General features: G+C 43.8%; 5 protein-coding genes across 6 annotated transcripts; 3 read left to right on the top strand and 2 right to left on the bottom strand.

Moving 5' to 3' along the window:
• Positions 1-44: 44 nt before the first annotated feature.
• st14a (ST14 transmembrane serine protease matriptase a) lies at positions 45-7,380 on the top strand. Its single transcript, XM_011608613.2, has 19 exons — positions 45-472; positions 1,734-1,893; positions 2,148-2,278; positions 2,388-2,458; positions 2,553-2,719; positions 2,826-2,861; positions 2,950-3,184; positions 3,371-3,513; positions 3,621-3,724; positions 3,879-3,991; positions 4,073-4,209; positions 4,278-4,382; positions 4,461-4,568; positions 4,650-4,766; positions 4,924-5,046; positions 5,153-5,336; positions 5,569-5,840; positions 6,289-6,425; positions 6,500-7,380. Exons 1-19 carry the CDS (start codon positions 431-433, stop codon positions 6,656-6,658), a joined length of 2,544 nt encoding a protein of 847 aa, XP_011606915.1. The 5' UTR covers positions 45-430; the 3' UTR covers positions 6,659-7,380.
• Positions 7,381-7,706: 326 nt separating this feature from the next.
• On the top strand, positions 7,707-13,615 carry dhx34 (DEAH (Asp-Glu-Ala-His) box polypeptide 34). The gene is made up of 16 exons (XM_011608611.2): positions 7,707-8,690; positions 8,795-9,106; positions 9,329-9,583; positions 9,685-9,787; positions 9,941-10,158; positions 10,245-10,419; positions 10,518-10,711; positions 10,833-10,934; positions 11,024-11,284; positions 11,415-11,588; positions 11,670-11,775; positions 12,079-12,185; positions 12,360-12,626; positions 12,820-13,011; positions 13,160-13,301; positions 13,392-13,615. The coding sequence occupies exons 1-16, from the start codon at positions 7,995-7,997 to the stop codon at positions 13,535-13,537; spliced, it is 3,450 nt and encodes a 1,149-aa protein (XP_011606913.1). The 5' UTR covers positions 7,707-7,994; the 3' UTR covers positions 13,538-13,615.
• Positions 13,616-13,841: 226 nt separating this feature from the next.
• On the bottom strand, positions 13,842-19,832 carry spred3 (sprouty related EVH1 domain containing 3). 2 transcript variants are annotated; one of them, XM_029843961.1, is made up of 6 exons: positions 19,577-19,832; positions 18,005-18,170; positions 17,685-17,853; positions 17,545-17,606; positions 17,257-17,415; positions 13,842-17,145 (listed from the first exon to the last, which is right to left on the bottom strand). In XM_029843961.1, exons 1-6 carry the CDS (start codon positions 19,585-19,587, stop codon positions 16,141-16,143), a joined length of 1,572 nt encoding a protein of 523 aa, XP_029699821.1. In that variant the 5' UTR covers positions 19,588-19,832; the 3' UTR covers positions 13,842-16,140. The 2 variants fall into 2 exon arrangements, with proteins under 2 accessions (XP_029699821.1, XP_029699822.1); XM_029843962.1 differs by lacking the exon at positions 19,577-19,832 and having other exon boundaries at positions 17,997-18,164.
• A 1,256-nt stretch (positions 19,833-21,088) lies between these two features.
• On the bottom strand, positions 21,089-24,481 carry psmd8 (proteasome 26S subunit, non-ATPase 8). Its single transcript, XM_003968641.3, has 8 exons — positions 24,467-24,481; positions 23,743-23,934; positions 23,182-23,254; positions 22,974-23,076; positions 22,716-22,881; positions 22,393-22,493; positions 21,699-21,810; positions 21,089-21,350 (listed from the first exon to the last, which is right to left on the bottom strand). Exons 1-8 carry the CDS (start codon positions 24,479-24,481, stop codon positions 21,213-21,215), a joined length of 900 nt encoding a protein of 299 aa, XP_003968690.2. The 3' UTR covers positions 21,089-21,212.
• Positions 24,482-24,767: 286 nt separating this feature from the next.
• On the top strand, positions 24,768-27,188 carry nup88 (nucleoporin 88). Its single transcript, XM_003968581.3, has one exon. The coding sequence runs from the start codon at positions 24,854-24,856 to the stop codon at positions 26,996-26,998; it is 2,145 nt and encodes a 714-aa protein (XP_003968630.1). The 5' UTR covers positions 24,768-24,853; the 3' UTR covers positions 26,999-27,188.
• The last annotated feature ends 808 nt before the right edge of the window (positions 27,189-27,996 follow it).

The raw sequence follows: 27,996 nt of genomic DNA, 5'->3' as shown, positions 1-27,996 counted from the left end.
AACGCGCCTTTACCTGTGACAGGTAAACAGGAAGCGGGTTCAGGTGGGGGGACACGCCCACAGAAACCTGAAGCTGCCGGAAAAAAGAGGGTTTTTTTCTTCCTCTGCTTCGTGTGTCGTGTGAACCACAGATATGCGACGCTTTTTGCTCAATCTGTACTATTTAATCGATCAGAGTGGAGCTCTAAACTAATATTATTGGGAATAGAGGACATTTTCTGTGACATAAAGCTTCTTTTGAGGGGTTTTGTTGTAGCACGAGTGTAATTGTTGGAGAATCACCTGTCGGCGACGGGCCTGCAGGGTCACAATCAACCTTGCGTGACAAAACCAGGAGCTAAATTTAAAGAGAGAAAAGAGGAAATTTGCGAGGGAAGAAGGTATTGGTAGTGAAACTAAACTTTTATTGTTAGATTTGTAGTTCCGGCTGATGGATTACATGGACAGTGGGCTGAGATACACACCTAAAACAGTAAGAAAATGTTACAGACACACACACGGAAACAGCAAAGTTGCTTTATCATGTGAAATTATCTGAAACGGGCTGGTTTTCTAGTAAAATGACACAAATGATCTCGATACTTGTACCGTGAAAGAGATTGAAATATTGCATGTTTAATTGAAATTATCCAAAAAAGTAATTGTGGCGCTTTATCACAAATACGGTAAACATGAATAAATGGCATTTATTGACGTTCTAAAATGACGTTTATTCAATTTTAATCACAATTAATCGACTTTGCCAAATTGAGTTTGTACGATATCAACGAGTATATAAATAATCTCTGCATTAATCAACATTTAGGTTCATTTTTATTTTTAAAAATTACGGGCTGTTCAAGGATTTTATTATGGTATTTGGCAACGGGGGCGGACTCACAATCTATATATTGGTGATTAACTGTTATTTATTGAAGTTTTCCATTGAATTTGCTTGTGTTCAAAAGTTATTTGCAACTGTTTGTGGTAAACAGGCAGAATTCCACCAGGTGCTTCATCCCTGTTATGACTTGTTCCTTGGAGTGCGTCTCCACAGATACCAGCTAATATCCTGCACAGCATCACAGTACAGCATGACAAACACACGGCTTTATGAAAAGAAACAGATCAAAATGATACATTTACAAGCATTTACAAGTGTTCAGGTTTGTTCGCTTTGCTTAACAAGTGACCAGGTGAATAAAATATTTGGGGAAATTTCACGTTTGCAGTTTCTAAGAAGAGTTTTTACTGAGTGTTTTACAGTTTGCTTTCTAACCTTCCTTATGCAACACAGCCGCCGCTCAAACAAACTTGTTTTGTGAGTGCAGCTTCAGCTGTGCAGGCTGTGGCTCCCAGCAGGTTTAACAGGATTTCACATGGTGAAACCTTTGTACTCCTCCCCCCCCCGCCTCACCTACTGAACCTAATCACAAAGCTGGAATGTTCTAGTTCCAAGAAAGCATTTAGATTTCTTGAAACCTTAAATAGAATTCATATAAAAATGTTTTTCAAACTGCAGACCTGTGCTTTTGACTCCTTTAAATGTAAAAGCAGCAAGTTGTCCTCTGCTGGTTGTTTCCTGTCTTCGGCGACAGAAATGTCAGCCGCTTTCGTTTTGCCTCGAGGTTAAAACCAATTCACCGAGCCTTACACCCATAAAGTCTATTACTGCTGTCATCTATTGCCAAATGTCAGCGTAATTGACCCCTTAGTTTTTTATTCATTCATTTCCTCTGGCGACTGTCTTCCAGGACAAAGAATGGGAGTCTTCTGTCCAGTTTTTGCCCGCTTCGGACAACAAAAAACTCGAGAAGAAAAAGGGACCCAGGAAAATTGGAGCGGTGATCGGCGTGGTGATCTTTGCTCTCGTCGTTGCTCTTATGATCGGGCTGCTGGTCTGGCATTTCCAGTGTGAGTGTCACACGTCCCTTTCAAATCAGCATTCACATCAATCTGTCGAAAAAATAGGACGGAGCACAAGGCCCTCATTGGCTGAAAGTTAAAGAAATAAAATTAAAAACAAAATCATACTTATTGCTCATTGTGGTTTATCAGCAACCTTCGATTAATGGGTGCTGGCTGACTGTTTCCGAAAAAGGAAAGATTCATTCCCTCCTTGTTGTGCGTGGGTGCTGGTCTTCAGCCTTGTCTTTGCATTTCTGCAGTCAGGAAAGACGTCCGGGTCAAGAGGATTTACACCGGCTCCATGCGGATCACCAACCAAGTGTTTGAAAATGCATATGAGAACTCCAACAGCACTGAGTTCAAAGCTCTGGCAAAGCAGGTGGTTTCTCAGGTGAGGCTGCTCCACTGGCACCACCTATATAACACACACACACACACACACTTGTATTGTGTGTATAGTGTGTTTTTGTTAAATAGTGTCATTCTCTTGTACTTTCCAGCTCAAAAGCATCTATTCCAAAAGTCCTCAGCTGGCCAAATACTACGTGGGTTCCACCGTTCAGGCTTTCAGGTGAGTGAGTGGAGCTGCAGATCTCAAATGTTTATTTTATTGTTCCCATTGAAGAGTCGCAGAGATGAAATTGCCCCTGTCTCGCCTCTCTCAGCGAAGGTAGCGTTATTGCCTACTACCTGTCTGAGTTCCACGTCCCTACAGGCCAGGAGGCCGCTGTCGACAAAGCCATGGCCGCAATGGACAAACTGGTGGACAAGGAGCAGCGGAACATATTCAGAGCAGGGAACTCCCTGCTGTTCGACGATGTCGTGTCTTCAGGTAGAGTCCCGGCTGCTGACACGCCAGTCAGGCTGTGTTGATGGTAGCCACTTGTCTGGTTGTGGATTTTCTGCTTCCGCTTTTAAAATGAGATTTTTTTTTCCAGCTCTTGACGACCGGTTTACTTCATCGTCGTTCAGCCGTAAGTGATTGCGTCTGGTAGAATTATCTATGTGTTTCGCTGCCGCTGTACAGTGTTTTGGTTTAATCATTTGTTGATTCTGTTTCAGGATATTTTCAGTTTGACGAGCATGCCAGGTCCAACCACATCGGACAGATCCAGTCTCCTGGCTTCCCCAACCATCCCTACTCCCCCAACAGCTTCATGCGGTGGAGCCTGCGGGCAGACCCCAACTACATCATCAAACTTAACTTTGATACGATGAATCTGGAAGAGGACTGCAAGAACGACTTCATCAGAATCTACGACTCGCTGGTGTCCATCGAAAGTCGCATTGTGGACGAGTAAGTTACGAAGCCGTGGAAGCTCATGCCGAGGCAAGCGCATTTGCAATTGGAAATGTTGTCTCCCAACCAAACCATGCACTGGGGAAAACAACAGAAATTCGTTGAATTTGCCAAAAAAAGAGCTGAAATATTCCTAATTTACCGTATAAATGACCGACTTGACACTGCAACATTTTCCTCTAGGTTATGTGGGTACCACTCGCCCAGCGAACCACTGGCCTTTCTGTCATCGGGGAATGTCATGCTGGTAACCATGGCTACAAATGACGAGAAAAACTACCCTGGCTTCAGGGCACAGGTCTCACAAGTCAAACGTGGCAGTCCAGGTAAGACGGGCTTCTTCACTGAGTGATGAACGAAGCTCAACCCTATCGTTGTTCACAGTACATGTCTGATAATTCATTCAATCACTGACGTGTTGTTGTTTATACAGAGACCATGTGTGGAGGCCAGCTGTCAGGGGAAAATGGCAAGTTCACTTCGCCCAACTTCCCAAATTATTACCCTCCCCGAATAAACTGCCACTGGTCGATCAAGGTGAGCTTACTAGAAAAACAAAAAAAATAATTATCACACCAAAATCTGAAGTTTAAATTATGTCACGTGTCAGAGCTTAAAGTATGACTGATATTTGGATGGGCTGAAGGAACAGTTTCATTTTCATTCCTACCGATCCCCTCTCATCATCAAGGTCCCTGCTGGAAAAGTAGTGAAGGTGACGTTCAAAAAGTTCCTCTTGTTTGAGCCTGGCCAGGAAAACATTCAGAACTGCCCCAAAGACTACGTGAGCATCGATGGAAAAAAGTAAGCCCCAAAGAAAAAGCGGTTTAACGCCACTGAAGTGAGTGAGTGGCTGCGTTATTGACAGTGTATCCTCCCAACCAGAGTGTGTGGAGAAAAACGTGAGGGAACAGTGACGGAAACCAGCAGCACCAACACGATGGAAGTGGTGTTCTTCTCCGACTCTTCCTACGTGGACCGAGGGTTTGACGCAGAGTTTCAGGCCGTTGATGCCAGCGACCGTAAGTGACTCCCTTTCGGCCGCTAATGTCCTTTGAGAAGCAGGCTTCTGAAATCCTGTCATCCACAGCCTGTCCAAAGAAATTCCAGTGCAGAAATCAGCGTTGCATCAAACAGGAGCTCAAATGCGACGGCTGGAACGACTGCGGAGACATGAGCGACGAAGTCAACTGCAGTGAGTGCTGTTCACACTGCCGCTGGTTTTAGATACTTGCTTCAATTGAACACTCATTTCAATGCGTTTACTACCCAGGCTGCAGTTCAAAAGACATCGCATGTAAAAACGGGTTCTGCAAGCCAATGTTCTGGAAGTGTGATGGGGTGGATGACTGTGGGGACAACACGGACGAGCAAAACTGCGGTGAGACTCTGATAGCGAAGGAGAAAATATTTAACGCAAGCAGCTGAAGGTGTTGCTCACAATTCCTTTATTTTCCCAAAGGCGGATGTGCAACTGGCCAAATTATGTGCAAGAACAAGAAGTGTGTGTCAGAGAAGAACCGTTGTGACGGCACAGACAACTGTGGCGATGGGTCGGATGAGCTTGACTGTGGAAGACGTAAGAAAAAGTTCAATTGCGTCCAGCGTTTGTTATAATCCATTGTTGGATGAAAGGGATGAAACTAATTTCCTCAAGAGGTTGCTTCAGCCGTATCTGTACGTGTGTAAAGTGTTTGAACACCTGTTTGAATTAGTTTTCTTTTGCCTTTCTCTAGATTCTGATACAAGGTGCACAGACTTGACGTACAAGTGCTCAGACAATAAATGCATCTCTAAAGTGAACCCAGAATGTGACGGAACTCCTGACTGTGAGGACGGATCTGACGAGGCCAACTGTGGTACGTCGGCATAATCCCAAGATTTACTCTCGGATCACAAATTGATAGCATTGTGTGATAAAGCAGACCTGGACATGCCACCTTTTGGTCCTGTGATACTTTGCAGACTGTGGGAGGAGCATGTTCAAAACATCGCGTATTGTCGGTGGTCAGGATGCAGAAGAGGGAGAGTTTCCCTGGCAGGTCAGCCTCCACATAAAAAATTATGGTCACGTCTGTGGAGCGTCCATCATCAGCCCCCTCTGGCTGGTCACTGCTGCTCACTGCGTGCAGGATGACGGCAAGACAAGGTAGCATTTGTTTTCATTCATGGTGTGAGTTCATTGTGTTGGAAGAGAGGGATTGAAACCAATGTTGAAAGGGAGAAAGTTATTTTGAAAGTGTCCCAGCTCAGTTGTGTTTTGAAGAGACAAAAGATGCATTGCATATTTTGATGGTTCTGGAGGCAGCTGTGCATTTCCTCAATTATCTCTAAGGAAATTAATTCTACAGTTTCATAATAAACACGGTGTGTATCATCAGATTCTCACAGCCTGGGACATGGGAAGTTTACCTCGGTCTTCACATCCAGCGAAACATTGGGAGTACCGTCGTGAAGAAGTACCTGAAGAAGATCATCCCCCATCCAAACTACAACCCGTACAATTTTGACAATGACATCGCCTTGATGGAGCTGGACAGTCCTGTTAAGTTCTCTGATCACATCAGGCCTATCTGTTTGCCGGCTGCCCAGCATGACTTTCCAATGGGTAACACAGTGTGGATCACTGGATGGGGAGCTACACGAGAAGGAGGTGAGTTTCCAGTCATTTAAGCTTTATTTGTTGGTTTAATGAACAATTGAATCCCCCAAATGTTAATGGAAGTATTCTGGTCCAAACATAGGCCAATTCTCAAGATAAACAGTTATTATATTAGTATATTAATTGAGTAATTTCTGTCCAAGATAACCTGCATTCATGCAGCAATACAACGGCAGTAACTGTAGCCAGTCCTCATTCCAAAAGTGGTGCAATTGCACCGCCCAGTGGTCAAGTGGATTTTTCAAAGATTTATTTCTGATAGTGATCGTAAAAATATTTTAACCTTTTATTAGTTATCAAAATAATGAAATGCCACAAATTTTGCTGATAGGGTAATATATTCATTTTCTTTGCATCTGCAGAGTGAACTTTTACAAGGATCACTTCAAACATGAGGAAGCTATATTTAAAAAGAAACATTCTGTATGTTTTCATTCAGGATTTGCAGCAACGGTGCTCCAAAAGGCTCAGGTCCGAATCATCAACCATGACACTTGTAATAGTCTGATGGGAGGCCAGATCACATCTCGAATGTTGTGTGCTGGGGTACTGAGTGGAGGAGTTGATGCTTGCCAGGTAAGAAAAGGCCTTAAAGCCTGGTGGGTAATACAAGTTTCAGAACCTCTATACTAACCGTGTCCCTTTGTCAGGGCGATTCTGGTGGTCCTCTGTCCAGTCCATCTGGGAGTCGTATGTTCCTGGCTGGAGTTGTCAGCTGGGGTGATGGCTGTGCCCGCAGGAACAAGCCTGGCATCTACACAACAGTTACCAAATACCGTGCATGGATCAAAGAGAAGACAGGAGTGTAATGTCCAGGAAACTGGTCAAATAAGGCCCAGGGCATGGACATAAATATGGACTTATGATAGATGCAGTATAGATTTTTGCTTTATTAAAACTCTGACATTCTATGTTGCAGCCGCAGCGAAAATGCACTATACTGTTTGGATGAAATGTAGTTTTAACACTTTTTTATGTACACTGATACTAGTGTTTGTTAAATGAAATGATTTTAACTGTAAATAAACATTTTATTTTTGTTTTTTTCCTGTTTTACCAAATTTTTTTGTTAGTTACGTACTTCACAAAAAATATTTAATGTGAATGTTACTGTTCCCAAGAAATGTGCATCTTTGTACTGTGTAGTCATTTTATCTGCTAATTGCGATGAAAATAATTTACCATCAGAATACATAAAAAAATAATAATGAAACAGACATGCCAGCAATACCACTGTAATCTACCTCCTATGGTTTGGTATTTATAGATGTTTATTGCTGATTTTCTGGCTCAATAGAAATGTTTCTAATTTCTAATGAATTTACTTTTTTTTTAAAAAAGCAATAACTTTATAATTGCAGATGCATTTCATTTATCTCATTTCTTTCTAACCAAATTAGTAGGTTTTGTGTGAGTAAAATTTTAACTGTTACTGTGTTGCCCGCAAACAATCACTCTCAGCAATTGAAATTACCTGTGTAAATGTGTTTTTACAACAATGTTTTTAATAAAATTTCAAAACTATCTTTAACTTTCCAGTTTTATACATTGTCATATATTTCACTCATACGTTTTTTTTTTTAAAGAAACCCTTTAAATAACATAAATCACTTAAAAGTTTACAGTACAGACTGGGGATGGGTTGTAATATCTGAAAAACTATAACATGATGCATATCATGCATTGCGTCACACAGTTCTTTTAATGTGAATTGAGTAATTGGTTATCCAAAGTTGTGTCTTATTTTCAAGACAAAACATGTAGATTTATTCATTTGAAATTCAAATAAAACTTTACTTTCTATTTAAACCGGAACGTTAGAATTATAACGGATACTTTATAACAACGGAACGGAAATGTGCTACAGTATTATTGTTCCCCTATTATCAGTCGCTGTAGAGCGTTTTGTTTTTTAAACTAATCTATTTTACTGTGTAAAACTCTTGATTCGAGGGGGGGGGGGGGGTTTGATTCCAAAACATGACATTTAGTTTCAAACAGGATTAGGTGTTGTTTGCATTGGTCAGTTGGGATAGCTATTCAGTCAGTAATAGCCACCAGTTCGAACGAGGGGTACAAGCCAGTAAACTTAAACTCATGTGGACACAACGTTATGGTCGAGTAATCTATTGAACTGGGGTGGATATGGATTCAGACGACAATCGGAATTGGGACTGGGACAGTTCAAATTGCCGAGCTCAATTGGACGAGGTCTTTTTCCGACGACATGACTACATCCAGGCTGGCAGCCCAGAACACAGAGAGTTCTGGGCTTTCTTTGACCGCTTTCAGAGTTTTAAAATGAAGAGGGATATGTCTGGGTTAGCAACCAGTCGAGATGAAATGAGTCGAGAAGACCGGCGCAGGAAGATTTCTTCTGAAACAGTGGATCTTGGCCTTCCAAAGGAATACGATGCCCGGTATCGGATTAATCTGTCTGTGTGCACTCGAGATGTCGAGGAGCGTTTGGGGGTGTCAAAGCACGCAAGCAGACACAGATCCTCTGGTCCAGGTAACCAGGAGATCTCAGACTGTCGTGTGGCCCTGCTACATTTTCTGGACTTCACCCAAAGGCAGAGTTTTATCAAACTGGCCAAGCTTCGCAGAGACCAGAAGAACTTGCCAATCTTCCAGTACCGGGACAAGATCGTAGACCTGATACGACTTCACCCCGTTGTGGTGGTGGCCGGGGACACAGGCTGCGGGAAATCCACCCAAGTACCTCAGTATCTTCTGTCAGCTGGTTTCAGCCATATAGCCTGCACTCAGCCTCGACGTATTGCCTGCATATCCCTTGCAAAGAGGGTTAGCTTTGAGAGTCTCAATCAGTTTGGCTCAAAGGTTTGTACTGACAGATCAGATAGCGATATTTAATTGCTTGGTTAGAAAATGTATATTAGTAATCAAAGCTGTAGAGCTTACCAAACTCAATCAAAATATTGCAGGTGGGGCACCAGATACGCTTTGAGACCACCAGGACAAAGGCCACCAAATTGTTGTTTCTGACGGAGGGGCTGCTGCTTCGACAGATCCAGCATGACAGGACACTGGCTCAATATCAGGTGGTGATAGTAGACGAGGTCCACGAGAGACACCTCCATTGTGACTTCCTGCTTGGCGTATTGCGTACGTTGGTGGCCGAGCGTCCTGATCTGCGTCTCATCCTCATGTCAGCCACCATCAACATTAAACTTTTCTCAGACTATTTTCGCAGTGCTCCTGTGCTGCAGGTACCTGGCAGGCTGTTTCCTATTCAGGTTAGTAGAGAACGTAGCAAAAAAACAAGGTTTACGTTCTGCTTTCACTCAGTCCCCGTGAAAGGCTTGAGAGTAATAGACTCTCATTCACAGAGGTTTCTTTTAAAAAGTTTGAGTTATAATTCATTCAAATTTGCTGATTACAGTACAAATATATAAATACAAATATGCCTTTCTGTTCTGTTTAATTGTCAGAAGCCCATCTTTTTTTTCCCTTACCAGGTCACATACCAGCCCATTCCACCTGAAGAGCAGGCCTCACGTTCAGAGAAAATGGATCCCAGACCATATCTGCGGATCCTGCAGGGTATAGATCAGCGTTACCCTCCTGAGGAACGGGGTGATCTGCTGATTTTTCTCAGTGGTTTGGCAGAGATCTCCACCATCCAGGAGGCCTGTCAGATTTATGCCACACACACACGTCGCTGGATAGTCTTACCGTTGCACAGCACTCTGTCCCTAGCCCAGCAGGACAAGGCACAGTCACATTATGGATCAAAATAGTCATACTTTGTTTAAATTTCATACACACTGTATGTGTTTTTCAGATGTAATTACTTCCTCTTGTTATTTGTTAGGTGTTTGACATTTCTCCTACTGGGGTGAGAAAATGCATCATCTCGACCAACATTGCTGAGACCTCGGTTACGATAGACGGTGTGCGCTTTGTAGTAGACTCGGGTAAAGAACACTTTACGTATATATTGTGATTACATTTTGAAATTTTCTGGATCTGCAAGTCACTCAATCCTTTATATAATTCTGTGGAATCAGATGTAATAGAGCTCTCTAAAATGTCCTAAAGATATTCATTAAGTTTTTTATTTTTACCAGGAAAGGTGAAGGAAATGAGTTTTGACCCTAAAGCCAAGATGCAACGTTTGCAGGAGTTCTGGATCAGTCGTGCGAGCTCTGAGCAGAGGAAAGGTCGAGCGGGCCGCACAGGCCCGGGAGTGTGTTACCGCTTGTATGCGGAGTCAGACTACGACGCCTTTGCACCTTATCCTGTGCCTGAAATCCACAGGGTGTCGCTGGATTCCCTCATTCTGCAGGTATCAAGACCCTATAGAACCTTGTGATAATGGTGGAGTTTCTATGGGTACTCCTCAACTTTATGAATGTTATTTTGTTTCCTCAGATGAAAAGTATGGATCTTGGAGACCCGCTTTCTTTTGTCTTTATTGATCCTCCTCCAGCTGCGAGTATTCAGACTGCAATTACTTACCTAAAAGAACAGGGGGCACTGGACAGGCGTGGTGAACTGACCTCTATTGGTAGTTTGCTTGCGCAACTCCCTGTGGATGTGGTCATAGGTAAAAGTCCCTGCAGGAAGACTTCAGAATTATCCTATATATATTTTTAGATGCCATTGATTGTTTAATAAGTACTCATTTTTGTTTGTTTTTTTCAGGGAAGATGTTAGTCCTGGGTTCCCTGTTTAACCTGGTGGAGTCAGTGTTGACCGTAGCAGCAGCCCTCAGTGTTCAGTCACCGTTTCTGCGGAGTTCACAACATAACCCAGACTGTGCCACTGCTCGCCAATCTCTGCACAGCAACCAGGGAGACCCCTTCACATTGCTCAACACCTTCAATGCCTGGGTGGAGGTTAGCAAGTGATATAGTGTGTCTGAGGCCTTTTGCCTCTAGTATATTAATTGCTGTAAAATAAAGGGAATAGGATGTTCATAATTGTCAATAAACATATTGTTCATTATGATCTGACTAGATAAAAGGAGAGCGAGGCGGTGGATCAAGGAAGTGGTGCAGGAGGAGGGGCTTGGAAGAGCAGCGACTTTATGAAATGGTCAACCTACGCAGGCAGTTCAAGGCATAGCATCTTAGTTTAATTATAATGTCAAGTATTGGTATTTTTTCATACCATTACATTATTTCACTAACATCCTCTCTGCCTCATAGGATTTGCTGAAGGACCACGGCCTGCTGGAATCAAATTTCAGCACTTCCTCTGATGGTGACCGCGGACAACGTAGGGAGAGGCTCACAGAGAGGAAGAAGCTACATCAGATGAAGAGGGACCACGAGCAGCATGAGAGCACCAAGCGGAAGGTCTTGAAAATGAACGAAGGTCAAGATGAATTCTCATCTGGATCAGATACGGAGAAAACAGGCAGGGGCAAAAAAGACAAGAAGGGATCAGGATCAAATGTGGACATACAGGTGAATTCAGTCGAAAAAGTTTTTCCCTACATTATGTTAGGTACATGCTGCTGTTTGCATCTGCTATTAAAGTATTGACCTGTATGTTTGAGGTGGATACATCTGTGTTGGACTCTTCTCTGTAAAACAGGAGGTGAAGTTCAAGCTGCGCCACAACATGTCAGAGCTGCAGGATGCGGTCAGTGTCAGTCAGGACTTATCCTCCCGACAGCAGGCTTTGCTGAAGCTCCTGCTCTGCAGAGGCCTCTATCCTCAAATGGCACTGCCAGACGAACACAACACCTCCCGCAAAGACTCTGACCAGGTCGGCCCTTCTCCAGCAGCCATTCTGATTGATATAGCAAACATACGATGAGTAAATGTTATTTTTATTTAAATGGAGTAGGTGTTTCATACAAAGAACAAGCAGGGAGTGGTAATGCATCCAACCAGTGTGTTTGCCACTGACCCAGAGGTGTTACTAGTGCCTGAGGAGGAGAGCAGAGACACAGGTAATGTCATTTCGACACACTTTCTATAATGAGGAGATCAAACCTGCTTTGCTGTTGATGAATTCGCTAATATTTCAGTCTTTCACTCTGTACTTTCTCTTAAAGTTTTCATATCAACATCCATCTCACTAAAATGGTGTTTCTGTGATTCATTGTTTTGATTCTCAGATGCTATACATTGAACTTCACATATTGCATGTTCTGTGTCTCAAAGAGCCTGATTTGTAACTTTTTTTCGATGGTGCATGTGTTTTGTCACGTCTCATCCGTTCCTCCCGCTTTGACTCTGTTTCCCGTCTGAAGAGGCTAATAAGAGAGAGAGCAGCAGACACCAGCTGCTAGCTTTTGTCACTTTACTGGAGACCAACAGACCATATTTGACCAACTGTGTTCGGGTTCCTGCACTGCAGGTTGGTGGACAGTGTGACCGTAACAGTGTTTATTAAAGTAAATAGTGTTTTTAAATAAAAAGTGGAAGTGGCAGTAAATAGAGACTTAAATATTTTGTGTCAGCGTGTTATTTAGTGGCTTGTGTTGTGATTATGTTAAACAGATTGTAATTTGATGTTTCACTTGTTCGTTAGACTTTGCTGCTGGTGGCGAACACTATCGACAGTAATGCTGACTGTACACGTCTGGTGGTGGATGGTTGGTTGGAGTTGGAGCTGAGAAATCCAGAGGAGGCTCTGAAAGTGCTCTCTTCAGCACTAACCCTCAGGGCTGAGTGGGAGCGCCTCCTGTTGGCCCAGCTGGATCATAACACATCGAGGGGGGAGTCAACCCAGGGAGTGTCCCGCAAAACCACAGAGAAGCTAAGCGAAGGCCTGGTTCGCTATCTGATGTACACTGAGGTACCCACAGAAGGATCTACCACTAAATCCATACTTAAATGCAAAATGTCATTTTAGACAAACATGCAGGAAAAAAAAAGTCAATGTTTATCTTGGGTGTTCTGGACATTTTTGATACCTATATTGTTTTTTTTACCCTCTGTTCAGCATAACTGTTGGCTTTTTTCTATTTCCTTAATACCTCCCCTCACAGGTCATTTACAGCCTGCGGCGAATCACAGCTTTGCAGATGCAAAACCTGTATATCGGCCCACAGACAGAGTCGGGGCTGTCTAACCTAAAATCGCCAGGTCTCGGTTCGCTGTCTCCAGGAACCGAGGCCAAGCCTGATCCCATTAAAGGAGGTCTTCAAGTCACCAGTTTTTTCACCTACAACTGTTTGGCTGTGAGTTTTTCTGAGAATGAAGCACATTTTCTTAAAGCTGCAGCTTCTGTAAAAAGCTTGCGGATTGACTTTTATTTCACATTTGTAGTCACAACGTTATCAGTGACACTGACGGATAAATCATTTGCTGGTTCTCTTTGATGTGCAGGATTCCAGGGACCTCTACAGCGAGTGTTTGCGCACCTTTTGGGCCTGCCCTAACTGTGACCTCTACATGCCTCTGACGCCACTAGAACGCATGCAGCATGAGACCTCCTGCAGGCCAGCTGGAGAACAGCAGCAGGAAGCAGGTCCGGATTTATATTTACCAATGTGTATATGTATTTATATGAAGCTATCATTGGATAAATTAATCATCTTTAAATGTTTTGTGGTTTCAGAGCCAGAAAGTGGGCAGAAGAGCTCCTCAGGAATGTCCAGCCTTAGTAGAGTTTATCACTGTGACATATGTAACAAAGACCTGACTCTCACCTCTACGGAGATCCTCAAACATAAAAGGCAGCACATGTATTCTGCAAATAACTGACCAGAACATCTGAAACATATGAGATGATTGCTTCTGTCCCTTAACGAGTTTATAGATTAAAGTTTCCATCTAATGTAATGTCTCTCTTTGTTTTTGTATGAGGACACCAGAGTTCAAGGACAATGTTTCTGAAAATCCACAGGGGGGGGAAAGACATGCACACACGAGAGACTCATTTAAAATATAGAGTGAGGGTTTAATAATGATACAAACCCACGATATGTAACACCTCAAAGCAGCACATTGGCACAAAGTCAGAAGTAAGACAGCAAGGAAGATAAAAACCTGTCTCAAAAAAATAAAGAATCAGAATAAATATCTCAATAAATAAACAGGTAATATCTCATTAATTACTTTCAAACTAATAAATACATATATTTGAAATATGCACACTGGCAAAAATCAATTGTCCAAAAAGGAAATAGTACTTAACACAGTTACTTAAAATCATAAGTTAATTGATTACTCAAATCAAAAGGCACATGTAAGAATGGGGCCTGCAACTGTGATCGCATGACTGTCGTTACTGTACTTTAACACCATTTCTGAACCAAAAATAGTGAACAGTGCGATGGCTTTACTAGTTTGTTTGCACCACTGAGTGCGTGTGTCTGTGCAGGTGTGTGCAGTGCAGAATCTGTGGTCGGTTCGTGAACGATATTTCCTGCCAGTGTGACAGGGTGTCTTTTTTTTCTTTTCTTTTTTTTCCCATAAGTGGACAAAACACTGTTGGCAGGCTGGTCTAGTAGTGCAGACCGCCATCCTGTAACAGAAAGGTCAAGGGCCATGTTTATCAGCAGTCATGTGACACCTGGCTGAGCCCGACTGCTGGTCCACTCACTTTAAGCCACTTTGGAAAAGTTTCTTGGCTAAACGTAAAATGTAAACCTGGTGAAGCTTCTGAAAGGTTCATTCTGTTATGGTTCAGCATCTTCCAGACTACCCTGGGTTCAGGACACAAGACGCTGACTTCCCTCACACCACTAGGTTGACGAGAGAACTCGCACGCGCACACGTGCTGATGTGATACCCAGTGAATTTCTTTTCCTTTTACAATATTTGCTTGTGAATTTATTTTATGACATTCCGCCAAGCACAACTCGAGTTCCTTCAACCCTGTTAAAGGTGTGAACTCCATCTTCGTGAATGAGAACAAGCATTAGCCTTAATTGTTCAGTCAGTCACCTCTTAAAGCGAAACATAGTTGAATTTCGTAATGCAAAGGTGCATCACCTGCTGATTTTCAAACCGTCTCAGGGTAAATGCATCTTTTTAATCCCAGCTGTTCCCAACTGCCGTTCATCGTTTCCAATCAGAACGCATTTCCTATCGTACCACGGGGTCAAAGGTCAATACCACGTGCTTGTGATCAGAGTTTAATTTGTGTTGACCTTTTCTGCATGAAAATAAACACAAAAACACAACTGTTTTCATATCCAACACGTTGACTTCTCTTCTGTTTTACTTGACATGAACAACTGGTAGAAAAATACTCTTCAGGCCTTTCATTGCACTTCTTTTTGTTTCATTCTAAGGCTAATCAACGTTAGCACGGGGTCCTCTTTTTGTTTTTCTTTGGGGTTGGGATTGTAATTTCAGTGTGTGCATTAGGTAGAATAGACTCACTCAGAAGCCTCAGTAGTCAGCACCTTGACTTGTTCAGAAAGTGCAGCTGTGGAATGTGATCATTTCTATGATTGATATCCAAAATACACGCAAAGATGACCAAAGGTATAAACTTGGGGAGAGTGTCAGACACACGTCCTTGATCACTTTTTAAAGACAACAAAAACTAAAAGAGTATTTGGTTAAAAAGGACCGTAATGGATCACATTAAGACTTTTAAGTCTCCGTGGTTGTCATTGCAACATCCCTTAATTGTCTCTACTGCCTTCTATTTTAAGCAAAAGACAACTCTGATTGTGTCGTGCTCGCTCACCAAACCTCTTTTCTCCTTCTCTTTGTCACTTCCTCACCAGAGTCTGACAAACATATGAGGTAAACTTAGAGGTAAAGGGTGACGCCTGTTTGTCTGACTGACAAACAGACGGAAGTGAAACACAACATCCCCAAGATCGAATGTTTGTGAAGATGTGATCAAGATGTGCCGTTGGGGGATTCTGTCAAAATGTTTTCCATTTAATAAAATATACCAATTAAAATTATAGCAATAATATATAAACATCTTTTGATTTTTTTTTGTGTGTTTTTCTTTCTGAATTAAAAAAAAGAAAACAGACATTTGAAACTGTGTACACACCATTGTTGCCTCTGCTTTTCCCTCAGTCAAAAAGTCTCTGATCTCTTCCTCGAGACTGACCAAACCTCAGTAAATCCACTGTAAAGGCTCTGGATGGCTCCCAAACGTCTGGTCTGAGTGCACCTTCGACAGACACAGACCAGTGCGGAAGGCCCCAAATTGAAAAGTGAAAAAGCGGAATGCAGTGGAACGTTGTAGGGCTTTGGAGGGCCTCATCAGAAATCTGGGTCTTCTAAGAACACTGTTCCCTTCCTGCCAAGATCCCCCTTTTACAGGTGTTCTCCCTTCTCAGCATCCAAAGGTCCCCAGTCCAAGGAATCCCTCCTTTGCCCCACACCTGGCCTCATCGGACCGCCTTGTGCTTTCCCCCACAGCAGCCACATCTCTCCCCACACCGCAAGCAGGCGCGCAAAGGCAGGTAGCAGCACATGCAGGGCACAAAGAGCGACAGGGCCAGGAGGGCCAACCAGCGGGCACAGCACAGGGGGTGTGGGTATCCCCCCATCGAGTCATCACAGGAGCAGGGCTCCCAGAACTCTCCCTCAGAGTCCGACATACAGTGGTACAGTAGACTCTCCGCGCACCACACACAGGTCCACTGGCGTAGGCAGTGCAGGGCCGGGTCTGGGGCATCTCTGCAGCGGCCCCGCCCGTTCTCCGAAGCGCTGAACACAGAGCGGCAGTACACACAGCGAGACGAGCAGGATGACGAGGCTTGAGGACACGGACTGTCATCATCCGGTGAGATTGCCCCTGGGTCACCAATGCTGCTGGCCCCTCCTCCTCTTTTACGAGTCCGCGACCGGGGCGTGGCCAGTGAGGTGTGGATGCAGCATGGAGAGAGTGAGCCTTTGCCCATCTCCTGGGGTGAGCCGGCACCTGAGGATGCAGCTGACACAGCATTGGGCATGGACATACACGTGGGCGAGGATGACGACAGACGCTGGGTGGCTTTGCTGTCCAGAGTCACTGTCACATCGCAGCCCGCCGTCCCTACTCCCCCCAGGTCTTTCTTGAAGCGGACCACACACAGCTCCGACTTATCCTGCAGACTCCCTCCGCTGCCCACAACTACACCTCCAGTCAGGCCCCCGACCATAGTCCTCGTGGCGCCCGCTCGTCGGTAGTCCTCATAGCCACGGGAACCCCACAGGTCTTTGCAAGGGTCCACGCTGCGCAGGTCCCCTTCCTCTAACAGGGAAATCGTGGGTGACAGCGGTGAGAGAGGCGATGAGGCTGGGGGGCCCACAGGGGGGGTAGGCGGGGCGGGAGGCGGTGGCGGGGGCGCAGGTGGATTCAGCACGGTCGTCATTTGTGAAAGCTGGTGCTGCCCTGCTCTGGTGTGGATCTGCGGAGAAGGTGAGGAATTACAGACTAAGTGTGTTAAGTTAGACTGGCAATCACAAATTAGCCCGCCTTTCATTTCAAAATCAAAATCAAAATGGCGGCGTCGTGATACCTGAGCAGGTGTCTGAGTAGTGACAGCATGGCTGGATCCAAAAGTAAATTCCTCTGATCTCACAAAGCAGGTGGATGACGACTCACTCGTTACTATGGTGATCGGTTTTGGAAGCATCTCCTTTCTGCTGTTGGATGACGACTCGCTTCCTGTATGAGACTGGCAAAGACTGCATGTTATCCCCCAAGTTGAGATATTAATATGATGATTTAGAGTGTGACATCAACATTGGCGTCCCATTTGTACAGAGGAAAATAAAGACAGGAAGCGGGGAAAAGTCATACTCACAGCTTGTCCGTCATCCTCTGTGTCAGCCTCCTCTGGTGTGGAGGACGAGGGTGAGTCAGAACCTGGATCAGATGAAGAAGGAGGTTTTGAGGTTTTCCACAATCATTTTCGAGTAGATTGAACCGTGGCTGATGAAATACCTCTGTCCAGCTTGTCTATGACAGTCTGCAGCCCTTTCTCGAAGGAGATGGCGTCGGCAGGACTCTGGAACGTAAGGCCAAACTTTCGATCCTCGACCCGCCAGTGATGGAAGATGGGGTTCACCTTGTTGTACACCAACCCTCTCTGCACTGCACACTCCAACACCGGCTGGAGACACAAACAGCCGCCCCAGCGTCCATTAAAACACACCTCGCAGCCCGCATCCTCATGCCCTCTCATTTCATGAATCTATAGCCTCGTCATGGTGTTGGGAAGCGTTGTGGCACCAAAGACCGCCATAACACACGCACACACTCACTGCTCGATCTCGCAGCCGTTCTCCACATATGATGTATTCTCTCCGCCCCCTGCTGTCCTGGCTCCTCCTCTTACATATGACCACATGACTGAGGCCGCCACCTCCAAGGGGCACCCAACCGCCACTGGAGTCGTCACGTGTCATCACCACTGCACGAACACGCACACTGTCAGGGAAGCCAAGAGAGTGAGCGGAGGCTGATTAAACACACACGCACTCATTCAGCATAAAAGAAAATCGTTGCATGGCTGCAGAAGACAATTCAGGACGTTCAAGTCACGCAGGTTTAATCATCTCTTCTCATGTCAGTCAAGAGATCATTTTTAATCAGCAGCTGATGACAGTTATTATGACAAATGCCACAAAAATGGCGAGGATAAGTGAACCTAGGTGTTAAACTAGCGACTGCGGGCACCGAGGATGAAAGAACAAACGGACTGAAGAGAGAGGCAGCGCTGAGAGAACCGTCTAAACGGGAGGAGGGAGGGAGAATGAATGTTTCCCAGTTAGATGTATCAATGAACGCACCCATTCGCCATCAGAGGCCCCGGCATCCTGGCTAAAAAAGCTCTGCCCTCGCCGTTCGGCTGAATTATTCAGCACTGCAGTTTGTGTGCACGGAAGGCATGCGGGCGTCGTTTTTATTGCAATCACAATCACACTGAGTTTTCGTGGCTGCAATTATTTACTTAGCCGTTGGTTTGGTGAATTCCGCCCCTGCTGTACGCACTCATTAACACACCTCGGTGTTATGTTATATTTTTATGAATGGGACAGCGCGGGGCCACATTCGACACCGCGCTGCAACTGATGTTATTATGTGACAGAAATCATACCAGGCCCTGAACGCAACGCAATCGCGCGTGAAAAAAGGAAGGGAAAGGGGAACGAGTGGGTGAGAGAATGAGAGAAAACGAGAGGTAGGGGGAGGGGGGCGGTTGGGAAGGAAGGAAGGGAGGAGGGGTGAGGAAGGAGAGCGAGAAAGAGAGGGAGAGAGAGAAAAATCACATTTCATTCATAAAGTTTGGCTTTAAAAAATCATAATGAAACCCCGAGACACGTTGATAAAAATCACAACGCCTCCATCCCTCCTTCGATTTACTGTAGCCATGAACTGAATGACGCGACGCTGGACCAAAAACTCGCCGTAAATGTCCTTTTTAGCCATGTATTTTACTCATTGACTGATTTCGTGACTGTTTTTACCAATCGCTAACCACGCATTTACTTTTGAATTAATGCACGGCCGATGTTACATTTCCCCCCCAACGTGCTTATGTGCCTCCGGTGTCTGCGAGGAGTGTTTGTCGATCCCCCCACCTGAACCACAGATCCACATTCACCATCATTTACCACATATTGTCGTGGATATATCAGAAACGGGGTGTATGCTGTTGATTCAAGACTACGTAATGGTGTTTTTATTCTCGGCAGCGGCTACAGTAGCACCGACTGTGACACTCGTGCATGATGCTGGGTTGGTGTAACATTGATGGCGGTGCTCATCTCTCTATCCGTTTTGGCGGATGGCTGAATATGTGCAATGTTAAAAATGAAAATGTAAGGACTTACTCGCCCTCCATGGCTCGGTGTTGCCCGCCGCTTGCAGCAGCCCACCCCAGGGTCTCCTCTCTCTCTCTCCCTCTCTCTCTCTCTTTATCCTCCTTTCAGGAAAAGCCCAAAGACTTACATTCTCTCTCCATCTCCCCTCATTTTCCTAATCTTTCTCGTCCTCCCTCTCTTGCTCTCTCTCTCTCTCTCAACCTTGATGTCGTTTCGGTGTATCAGGATAGGCTTGAGGTTGCAGCAGCCATTTTCCGCTGGCAGCATCCTCCCTCCCTCCCTCTCTCTCCCTCCCTCTCTCTCTTTCCATCTATTCCCGTTTTTAGTCCGCCTGCCACTGTGCCAGCACATCCACACTAATCATCGACATCATAGTAGTTATCCGATTTGCCATGTGGTTTAAAATTGAAATCACGAGTTCCTGGAGAGTCTGGCGTGGTGAATGAACACCAAAGTAAACCATCAATGACCTCCGGACGATCCCCTGGATGTCACAGAGCAAACATCCGGGACAAGAATTGTAGCAGTCGTTTAAATAAAACCAGGAAAGTCGCATATACATTATTTTCGCGAGGAGCAGAACGATGGTCACATCTATCTGCGTTTGTGCACATTTCAAGCGAGCTTTCAGACCTTTCCCCCCTCATTCATAAACCTTGAGTTTGGACTGAAACTATCCCGGCGGCAGAGACGTTTCAGCACCATGGACAGCAGCGGCGGGGCCGGTCTTATTTGGGTGGGGAGGTCGGTGGAAGGAGCCCCTGCTGCTGAAAGCCTCAAAGCTCACTTTTAGGCATTTAATACATTTTGAGGTAACCAGTAACTCCTATGGCTCTAATTGTAGAATTAGGATGGAATGGAGGCGAAATGGAGGTGGCTCGTTGTTCTAGGTGTATGATTCTCGTTTAGGGTGAGGAGTTCAAATCCCGGATGAGCCCCAAGTGTGTTCACCAAATTTTCCGACTCTTCTATTGCAGTGATGGTAAAGGCAGTCACTTTGAAATCTAGCCAGGAACATTAATACAAATGGCTTTGACAACTTTGGGAAAACCTGGTGATAAAATTTGACTTTCCCTCATGGTTAGCCAAGGTGGATTTTTGAATTTTCCGCAGCACAGATCCTTTGTAATAAATATTTGGTTTCTTTAAATGGTAAATTATTTCTTTGCCAGAAAAGTCAGAATGGTCTGGATTTATTTTTTATTGACAAATATGGTAAAAAAAAAAAAAAAAAAACCTCAACCAGATAACAAACCATCTCAGACAGAAGAGGCAGTGCCAGCAGGAAACCCTGACAATTATTAATGGTAATTCTCACAAGTAGGACAAAAAAAAAGGGTCTTTTAGGGAGAAGGTTTAATGTGTTCACAAAGGAGTTGCTTGATTTGGGAGAAATGTTTGTTGTCTCTATTCATATCGCTCTACAAGATGTTTTTTTCTGGTAGTTTACTCCCCCTACTTTAAAAACAAAAGCGGACAGACAGAAAAATAACAATATACGAACACAGTAGAAAAACATTTGTGAAGGATTGGGAAAAAATTTTATTGAATGAAATCCTCTTTTGCTTTAAAATTGCATTTGAGGTGACTGGATTAGACCAGCGAGCCGAGTGTCTGTACATGGAGTTTTGGTCCTCAGAGCAGGTTACACAATCATTTCCAGCTGCCGCGCATACTCGATGACTTGTTGTGCAAGCTCTGTAGAGGGAATGGTGACCTCTTCTGTACGTTGCTGCTGACTGGTGAAGGAGTAGTAGCCGTCTGGACTCAAAATCCATCCCCTCTGAAATTACATAGGTTTGAAATCAACTCTTAATTATATTTTGCCATTAAAATGACTATTTCATTTTCCATGATGTTGAGGGTGTTTATCAATTCTGAGGTCAGTAAAATTGACTAGAGGACAGTTTGAGACTGGAATTTTCCAGAGGGATAAGGATAGACTAGATGTTGAAGATAAAGAAACCAGGCAGGGGGAAAAGGACAAGGGAAAGATTTTTTTTTTTTTTTTTTTTAGAAGACTAAAAATCAGAAAAAGGAGACCAAGATGCAGCCTTGCAGCATTACTTTAATACCAGTTCATCTTATGTACTTCACGATTGCTTAATGCCACAATGGGAAATGAACATACCTTCTTGGCATACTCAGTCATTTCTTTTTTGGAACTGAAGAATAGCACGCGGGTAGCTTCACTGAACTGGATCTGCTCGTATGCTTTCTCGATGCAACCTGCAATCTCATCTCTGAAATCAAAAACGTCACAGTTGCGGTTTGACTCATCATAAAAACATTTTCATTTGACAGTTCTTCCTGATTTAGATTGTATTAAACATTTCAACAGTAGTTTTATAACATAACTACAGAAAAAGCACTGGAAGAGCTACAACGGTACAGATCAAAGAAGCCCCTTGGCTTGATTTGAAAGAACAAAAGGTCAAATTCCTTTCAGAATTCACTAAAATTTAATCATTTGTTCCTTGGCTCATTGTCAACATTTCCTAAAAATTCAAATTTACAATTTTTAGAGTGCTTTTATGGCATAACTTTCTTGGGCTAAATAATCTGCTGTTAATCCAATACAATAGATCAATAGACAATAGATCGTTTGGGAAGATACAGTTTTTGTGTTTGGTTGAATGCTGAGTTTTCTAAAATCCTTGTGTCTGTATTCCACCCATAAGTTACCCTAACTTGGGAATATTTTTTGGATGACTACTTACATGAAACTAAACCTACAAAACATGCATTTAAGATTGAAAACTTAAGTTTAACGGAAGAAAAAACAACTCACTATATAAATATAATGCGTCAGGGCTGATGCTTACCGAATTGTGTCGAGCAGAATATCTATAAAAAAGGTGTAACTTTCTGCAGGGATGTTGCCTTTGGCGAGAAAAACCTTGTTATAACTTCCCTCCATCAAGTACTGAAAAAAATGTCATGATAGATTAAAGATGGTTTAGAACAAAACAGAACTTCATACATAAAATAGAGAAAAAAAATACCCATTTTAAGTGGTGTAAGAATTAATTTATATCTGTAAATAAGCGCTGTAAACAATGTATTACATGTGGCCATGCAAATAAACAAAACAAAGAAATATCAAACCCCTAAATTTAAAAGTATTTAAAAGTATAAAAGTATTTACCTGCTCTAAGGACACTGGATGTCTGATGTAGACATTGGTTTGAATGTCTCGTGCACTCAACCTCTCAAGTTCTGTGTGAAACTCAGAAACGCGGTTTTGGGATAGCAGGAAGAGCAGATTCAGTCCCAGTAGCTGGTGCATGTAGGCAGCTTCTGGCAATTCCTCCCTTGTGAAGGCAATAAACATGTCATGTTAAACGGGTCACAAGATCCGACGATCCAACTACGTATTCAATTTAGAAAAGCAACATCACATTACTTGTAATCAAAGTAGTAACACTTGAGCTGCGCCATATATCTCTCAAAGGATGGGATGTCCTTTTTGAGGATACTCCATAATGCTCCAATTTCCAGGACATCACCTGAAACACACAAACAACTCAACTAACAATATCCTCTTTATAACTTAGACCATGATCATTAATGTCAACGCACAGGCTTGACTTTAATTTAAAAAAAATACTCACGAGCTAAAATAAGCTGTGGCTTGGTGAGCGCTGACCCAGTTGTTGGTAAAAAGTTTAACTCCAACAGTGACACCTGTAAGGAAAATGCTCAAGTTTAAAAATTGCTATTTTCAACACGACTCAGTACATCGTGTATGTCAACCTAAAACGATGGCATTCACCATCCACAACACTGATAAACTATATAATACTAATATATGCAACGAACGCTGATGGTAAACATGTTTTATCAGAAGATGTTATGAACTTCGGTTAATGGCATATATCTTAAAATTTGTTGTATTTAGTTGACCAATGAACTGCAAATGCAAGATGCGACAGGGATTTACTGTATCAATGTATTTGAGCTGATTTTTGCTTTAGTTGATTACTCAACTAACCGTTACTGGTGTAAATTTAACCAACTACCTTTCATATCAATTACATTAACATTGTGCATCAAAAAGTAGTAAACCTACATTAGGTTAGCCGAAATTAGCACGCTTGCTAGCACCTCAAACGTTTTTAAGTGTCTAACAGTTCCCTCAACGAAATAAAACCTCAATCCATATGGCACTCTACCTTAAGTTTGCTCAGAATATCCCCGCATTTGTTTAAGTTTGGGTTTTTCTTGTTCCATTCTGCTTTGAGTGTTTCATAAAGCCCCGTAGTCTCTTTCAACGCCATGGTGATTCTGCAAAATCTACGACACCAAGCAACGTAATACGTTAAAAGACGCAAGGTGTCGTAAAAGTCACACTTTACCGCTGTCAACTACGGCGCATGCGTCGGTGATGCACGGTAAATGTATAGTACTAATTTAAATGTGATTAGATTTACGAATTACAAACCAAGATCGTGACTTGTTCCTTGTTCCATGACAAAGTACTCTGTCTGTCTTGTTAAATAAAGTTAAAGAACCAAATCTCAAATTGTTTCTCAATATCCATCCGACACATTGTTACGTTTCTAAAAGAGTTTCGCTTTTGTAGAAATGAGACTGAAAGTCTTATCCGTCTATTTATTGTCCGCTTTTTGCGCTGTTTTGGAAAGAATTTTCTATTCTACAAAACTAAAACAGTATTGCTTTGATGACAAATATTGGGAAAAATTCCTCTTCCTAAGGGTAATGTCATAGTCAACCTCTTTATTTTCGTTATTACCAGGTTAACAGCCTTTGCCTGTCTGTTAGCTAATTAACTCGAAAATTTATGGACGGATTTTAAATAAAAATTTCAGAAAATGTTGATAAGAGGCCAAGAAAGAGCTCATTGATTTTTGGTGATGTTCCAGTTTCCGGAGAAACTTTGACTTTGATCATCACTGTTAAATATGTACGTACTTGCAGAGGTGTGCACTGAAATGTTGCGTCTATTTTTCAATTGCCATTTTGTTTTGTGATGAATTATTGATTGTTTATTGCATATTAATTTATAGTTATTTTTTCAAGTTAATTTCTTCTCTTGCTTCGATTAAAAATGTATAATGACTTTTTACAATATTGGCTGACGTCTTATGTTGTCTTTTGTCTTGCCCATTGTTTTGATATAAATAAAGATTGGGGGGCAAAAAAAATCATGCCATGAGAACGACTGCGCGTGCGTACATGTTCTCCGCATGCGCAGAAGCGAACAGGGTTGGGTTAGGGTTAGCTCGTGTTCGGCGCCTCTCGGCACTGACGTAGTTGATCAAGATGGCGGCAACAATCGCAGATCGTTGGCTGGAAGGCTTACCAAACCATGGCATTTTCAAACAGATACGCGAAAAATTAAATTCGGAGCCGCCTAGGAATGAAGAAAATGCCACCAAGAGCCTAATATTTTGTTTAGGCGGGGACTTCTTCGTTTGGGACGAGACGGACCGCGTTTTTTACACGACCAACTTGCGGCAACTAAATTCAGAGGAGAGCGGAAGCTATCAAAAGTTGCTGTGCATCAACCCTCCTCTTTTCGAGGTGCACCAGGTGTTGCTGAGTCCATCGCAGCTTCACGTCGCCCTCATAGGACAGCGAGGGGTGTCTGTGTTGGAACTTCCCCAGCGGTGGGGAAAGCGGTCAGAGTTCGAAGGTGGCAAATGCAAAATCAACTGCAAAACTACACCGGTGGCGGAGCGCTTCTTCACCAGCTCCCCTTCGGTCACCCTGCGACAGGCGACCTGGTACCCCAGCGAGGCCGGAGATCCTCATTTGGTGCTCCTCACATCCGACAACAACATCAGATTCTACAGCTTAAAGTCGCCCCAAACATTGTCCAAAATCCTTTCCTTGTCGCAGTCTGAAGATGACAGCATCGTGTATCCTCAAGCCCGTTCATACGCAGCATCCCTTGGAGAGATAGCTGTAGCCTTTGACTTTGGACCCTTGTCATCCACACGGAAATTGTCAAGGCGCTCAACTGAACGACCTGTTTATCCTTTATACATCCTCTACGGAAACGGGGAGACGTATCTGAGCTACACATCCCAGACAAACGGGGTGACTGCATCCAAACCCAGTGGACCCCTGCCGATGCATCCTGCCGCAGAAGATAATTATGGCTACGATGCCTGTGCCATTCTCTGCTTACCCACTGTACCGAGTACCTTGGTCATCGCAACAGAAACGGGCACGTTGTATCACTGCGTGGTGTTGGAGTCGGAAGAGGAGGACGAGACGGAAACGGTGGAAGCTTGGATCCGTGGGACAGAGGCAGCACCAGCTCTCTATGTCTTTGAGTGTGTGGAGCTCGAGCTCACCCTTAAAGTCGCCACTGGGGAGGATGAGGAGCCTCAAGAAGTTGATTTCACGTGCCCAATCAAGCTCCACGTGGACCCCCTGTGTCCACACAGATATCACTGTACCCATGAAGCAGGGGTGCACAGTGTGGGCCTCATCTGGGTCAATAGACTGCAGAATTTTCTCCAGTCGGTGGAGGAAAACAAGGACAGTCTCCAGGAGCTGGCTGCCGAGAAGCAATGCATTGTCGAACACATCATCTGTACCAGACCGCTCCCCACCAGTCGGTCTTTCCCAGTTCGAGGCTTTTTGATTTTGTCTGATCTGTCCTTGGGTGCTACCATGATTTGCATCACAAGCACTTATGAATGCATGTTGTTGCCTTTGCTGAGCTCCATCCGGCCTCCGTCCCCACCTCTGCTCTGCTCCCATCCCGGTCCCAGCTCGGGGAGCTCCCCCCTTCGCAGGTTCGCCGACAACACCTTCGAGCAGCACATCCGGAACATCCTGGCGCGCAGCTCCACCAACCCTCTCCTGATTAAAGCTGCAGACAAAGAAACGTCACCGCCGCCAACGGAGTGCCTGCAGCTCCTCAGCAGAGCCACTCAGGTCTTCAGGGAGGAGTACATCCTCAAACAGGACATGGCCCACGAAGAGATGGAACGAAGAGTGAAACTCCTCAAGGGTCAGAAGAGCAAGCAGGTGGAAGAGCTGGGCCTGTGCAAAGAGGAGAGGCTCGGCTTAAGAAAGACTGCGGAGATGTTGGCTGACAAGTATGAAGATGCAAAGTACCGCCAGGACCTCATCCTGGGCAGAATGAAACAGATCCTGGGGAGTTTGCAGAACCAGCTGCCCATTCTGTCCCACAGTGAAAGGGACATGAAGAAGGAGCTGCAGACCATCAGCAATCAGCTGAAACACCTGGACAACTGCATCAAACAGGTGAACATGAAGATGGAGTACCAGAAGACACAGGTGGACAAAGATGCACCTGCGTCCAGATCAAAGTTGTTACTCAACGCCCAGCAGAAGAAGGTCATTCAGGACATCCTCCGGGAGCAGGGGCAGCAGATCGGTGACGCCATGAAACAGATCAAAGACGTCAAAAATAACTTCGACTTCTGAGTTTCTGCTGAAACGATTCAAATGGAGGCCATTTAGTTTGTTTTCTTCTGTTCAACTTATCTCAAAATTTTATATCACCAGTGTCGTTGAAGCGGAATATCTTGACATGTAGCACAAACGTTCTGAGTATCTTGAGTAGATATGTTTCACATGTTCACCAGGGTTGTCAATAAAGATCACCTTTCCTCTGGCTTTTCTCATTTATTTTGATTCATTGCCATTATTTGAATCTATTTTCTCTTATTTAAATCTATTTCTATGAACCAATCAAAGTTAGTTCATACATTCTGCTACTTAAAATTTAGATCTATAAATAAATTGAAAGTATTTTTATACACAAGTATCGGAGCCACTGTAAAAGGCTAAATATTAGTGCTGTTAAAATACTGACACGTTTTTTTATTAAATAGGAAAAAAATCACAATAATCAACATTTTAGAGTACAAAATATCAGGAGCAATTAGAAGTAAATTTAATAATAAATTTAAGCGTAATATATTTTAAATCCCATTTTACGTTACCTCTGGTTACACTTTAATACTCCGACTCTACGATGCCACCTAGCGTCGAACATTATTAGTGCAGCTTCGGTGGAGGTTTCTCATATTTCTGTGACCAGCAGATGTCAGCCGCGTCTTGGTCATCACACTGTCTCCTTTGGCGCATTTGCGAATGAGGAATTCCCCCATCAACCACAGAGTGACGTATATCCCACATCTGGGGATGCCTGATGTTGGTAGTCAGGATGGTCCGCTGCTGCTCGGCCCTGCGGCTGTTTCTTCATCCCGGTGGCATCACTACAATTGGCCAACAGATGGGGAGCTGCTCGGAGCAGCTGGAACATGGAACAGATGTGCATTGCTTACATTTTTTTTTTCAGTGGCAACGAGGGATTAATAAGCTATATAAATCATGTTAGTGGCAATGTTTTCAACATCTGTCTGAATTTGACTGTACTTTTCGAGCGTTGCCCCTTTTTTGCCTAAAGCAGAGGAGGG

The sequence above is a fragment of the Takifugu rubripes genome, chromosome 11 (assembly GCF_901000725.2).
Source record: "Takifugu rubripes chromosome 11, fTakRub1.2, whole genome shotgun sequence".
Classification (NCBI taxonomy): Eukaryota; Metazoa; Chordata; class Actinopteri; order Tetraodontiformes; family Tetraodontidae; genus Takifugu; species Takifugu rubripes.
The sequence above is the reverse complement of the archived record's forward strand: the minus strand, read 5'-3'. Positions and strand labels throughout refer to the sequence as shown.

What these genes read in the sequence shown, in the direction of transcription:
- dhx34 (XM_011608611.2), top strand. Translation starts at nt 7,995, where the DNA reads ATGGATTCAGACGACAATCGGAATTGGGACTGGGACAGTTCAAATTGC. An exon ending in GGAGGAGAGCAGAGACACAG is followed by an intron (nt 11,776 to 12,078) that starts GTAATGTCATTT and finishes TCCCGTCTGAAG; the next exon opens with AGGCTAATAAGAGAGAGAGC. An exon ending in TCACCTACAACTGTTTGGCT is followed by an intron (nt 13,012 to 13,159) that starts GTGAGTTTTTCT and finishes TTTGATGTGCAG; the next exon opens with GATTCCAGGGACCTCTACAG.
- spred3 (XM_029843961.1), bottom strand. An exon ending in CATAGACAAGCTGGACAGAG is followed by an intron (nt 17,607 to 17,684) that starts GTATTTCATCAG and finishes CATCTGATCCAG; the next exon opens with GTTCTGACTCACCCTCGTCC. An exon ending in CTACTCAGACACCTGCTCAG is followed by an intron (nt 17,146 to 17,256) that starts GTATCACGACGC and finishes CCTTCTCCGCAG; the next exon opens with ATCCACACCAGAGCAGGGCA.
- nup88 (XM_003968581.3), top strand. Translation starts at nt 24,854, where the DNA reads ATGGCGGCAACAATCGCAGATCGTTGGCTGGAAGGCTTACCAAACCAT.
- psmd8 (XM_003968641.3), bottom strand. An exon ending in ATATTCTGAGCAAACTTAAG is followed by an intron (nt 23,255 to 23,742) that starts GTAGAGTGCCAT and finishes TTTTCCTTACAG; the next exon opens with GTGTCACTGTTGGAGTTAAA. An exon ending in ATTCTGCTCGACACAATTCG is followed by an intron (nt 21,811 to 22,392) that starts GTAAGCATCAGC and finishes TTTTGATTTCAG; the next exon opens with AGATGAGATTGCAGGTTGCA.
- st14a (XM_011608613.2), top strand. Translation starts at nt 431, where the DNA reads ATGGATTACATGGACAGTGGGCTGAGATACACACCTAAAACA. An exon ending in GTGAGCATCGATGGAAAAAA is followed by an intron (nt 3,992 to 4,072) that starts GTAAGCCCCAAA and finishes CCTCCCAACCAG; the next exon opens with AGTGTGTGGAGAAAAACGTG. An exon ending in GAGCGACGAAGTCAACTGCA is followed by an intron (nt 4,383 to 4,460) that starts GTGAGTGCTGTT and finishes TTTACTACCCAG; the next exon opens with GCTGCAGTTCAAAAGACATC.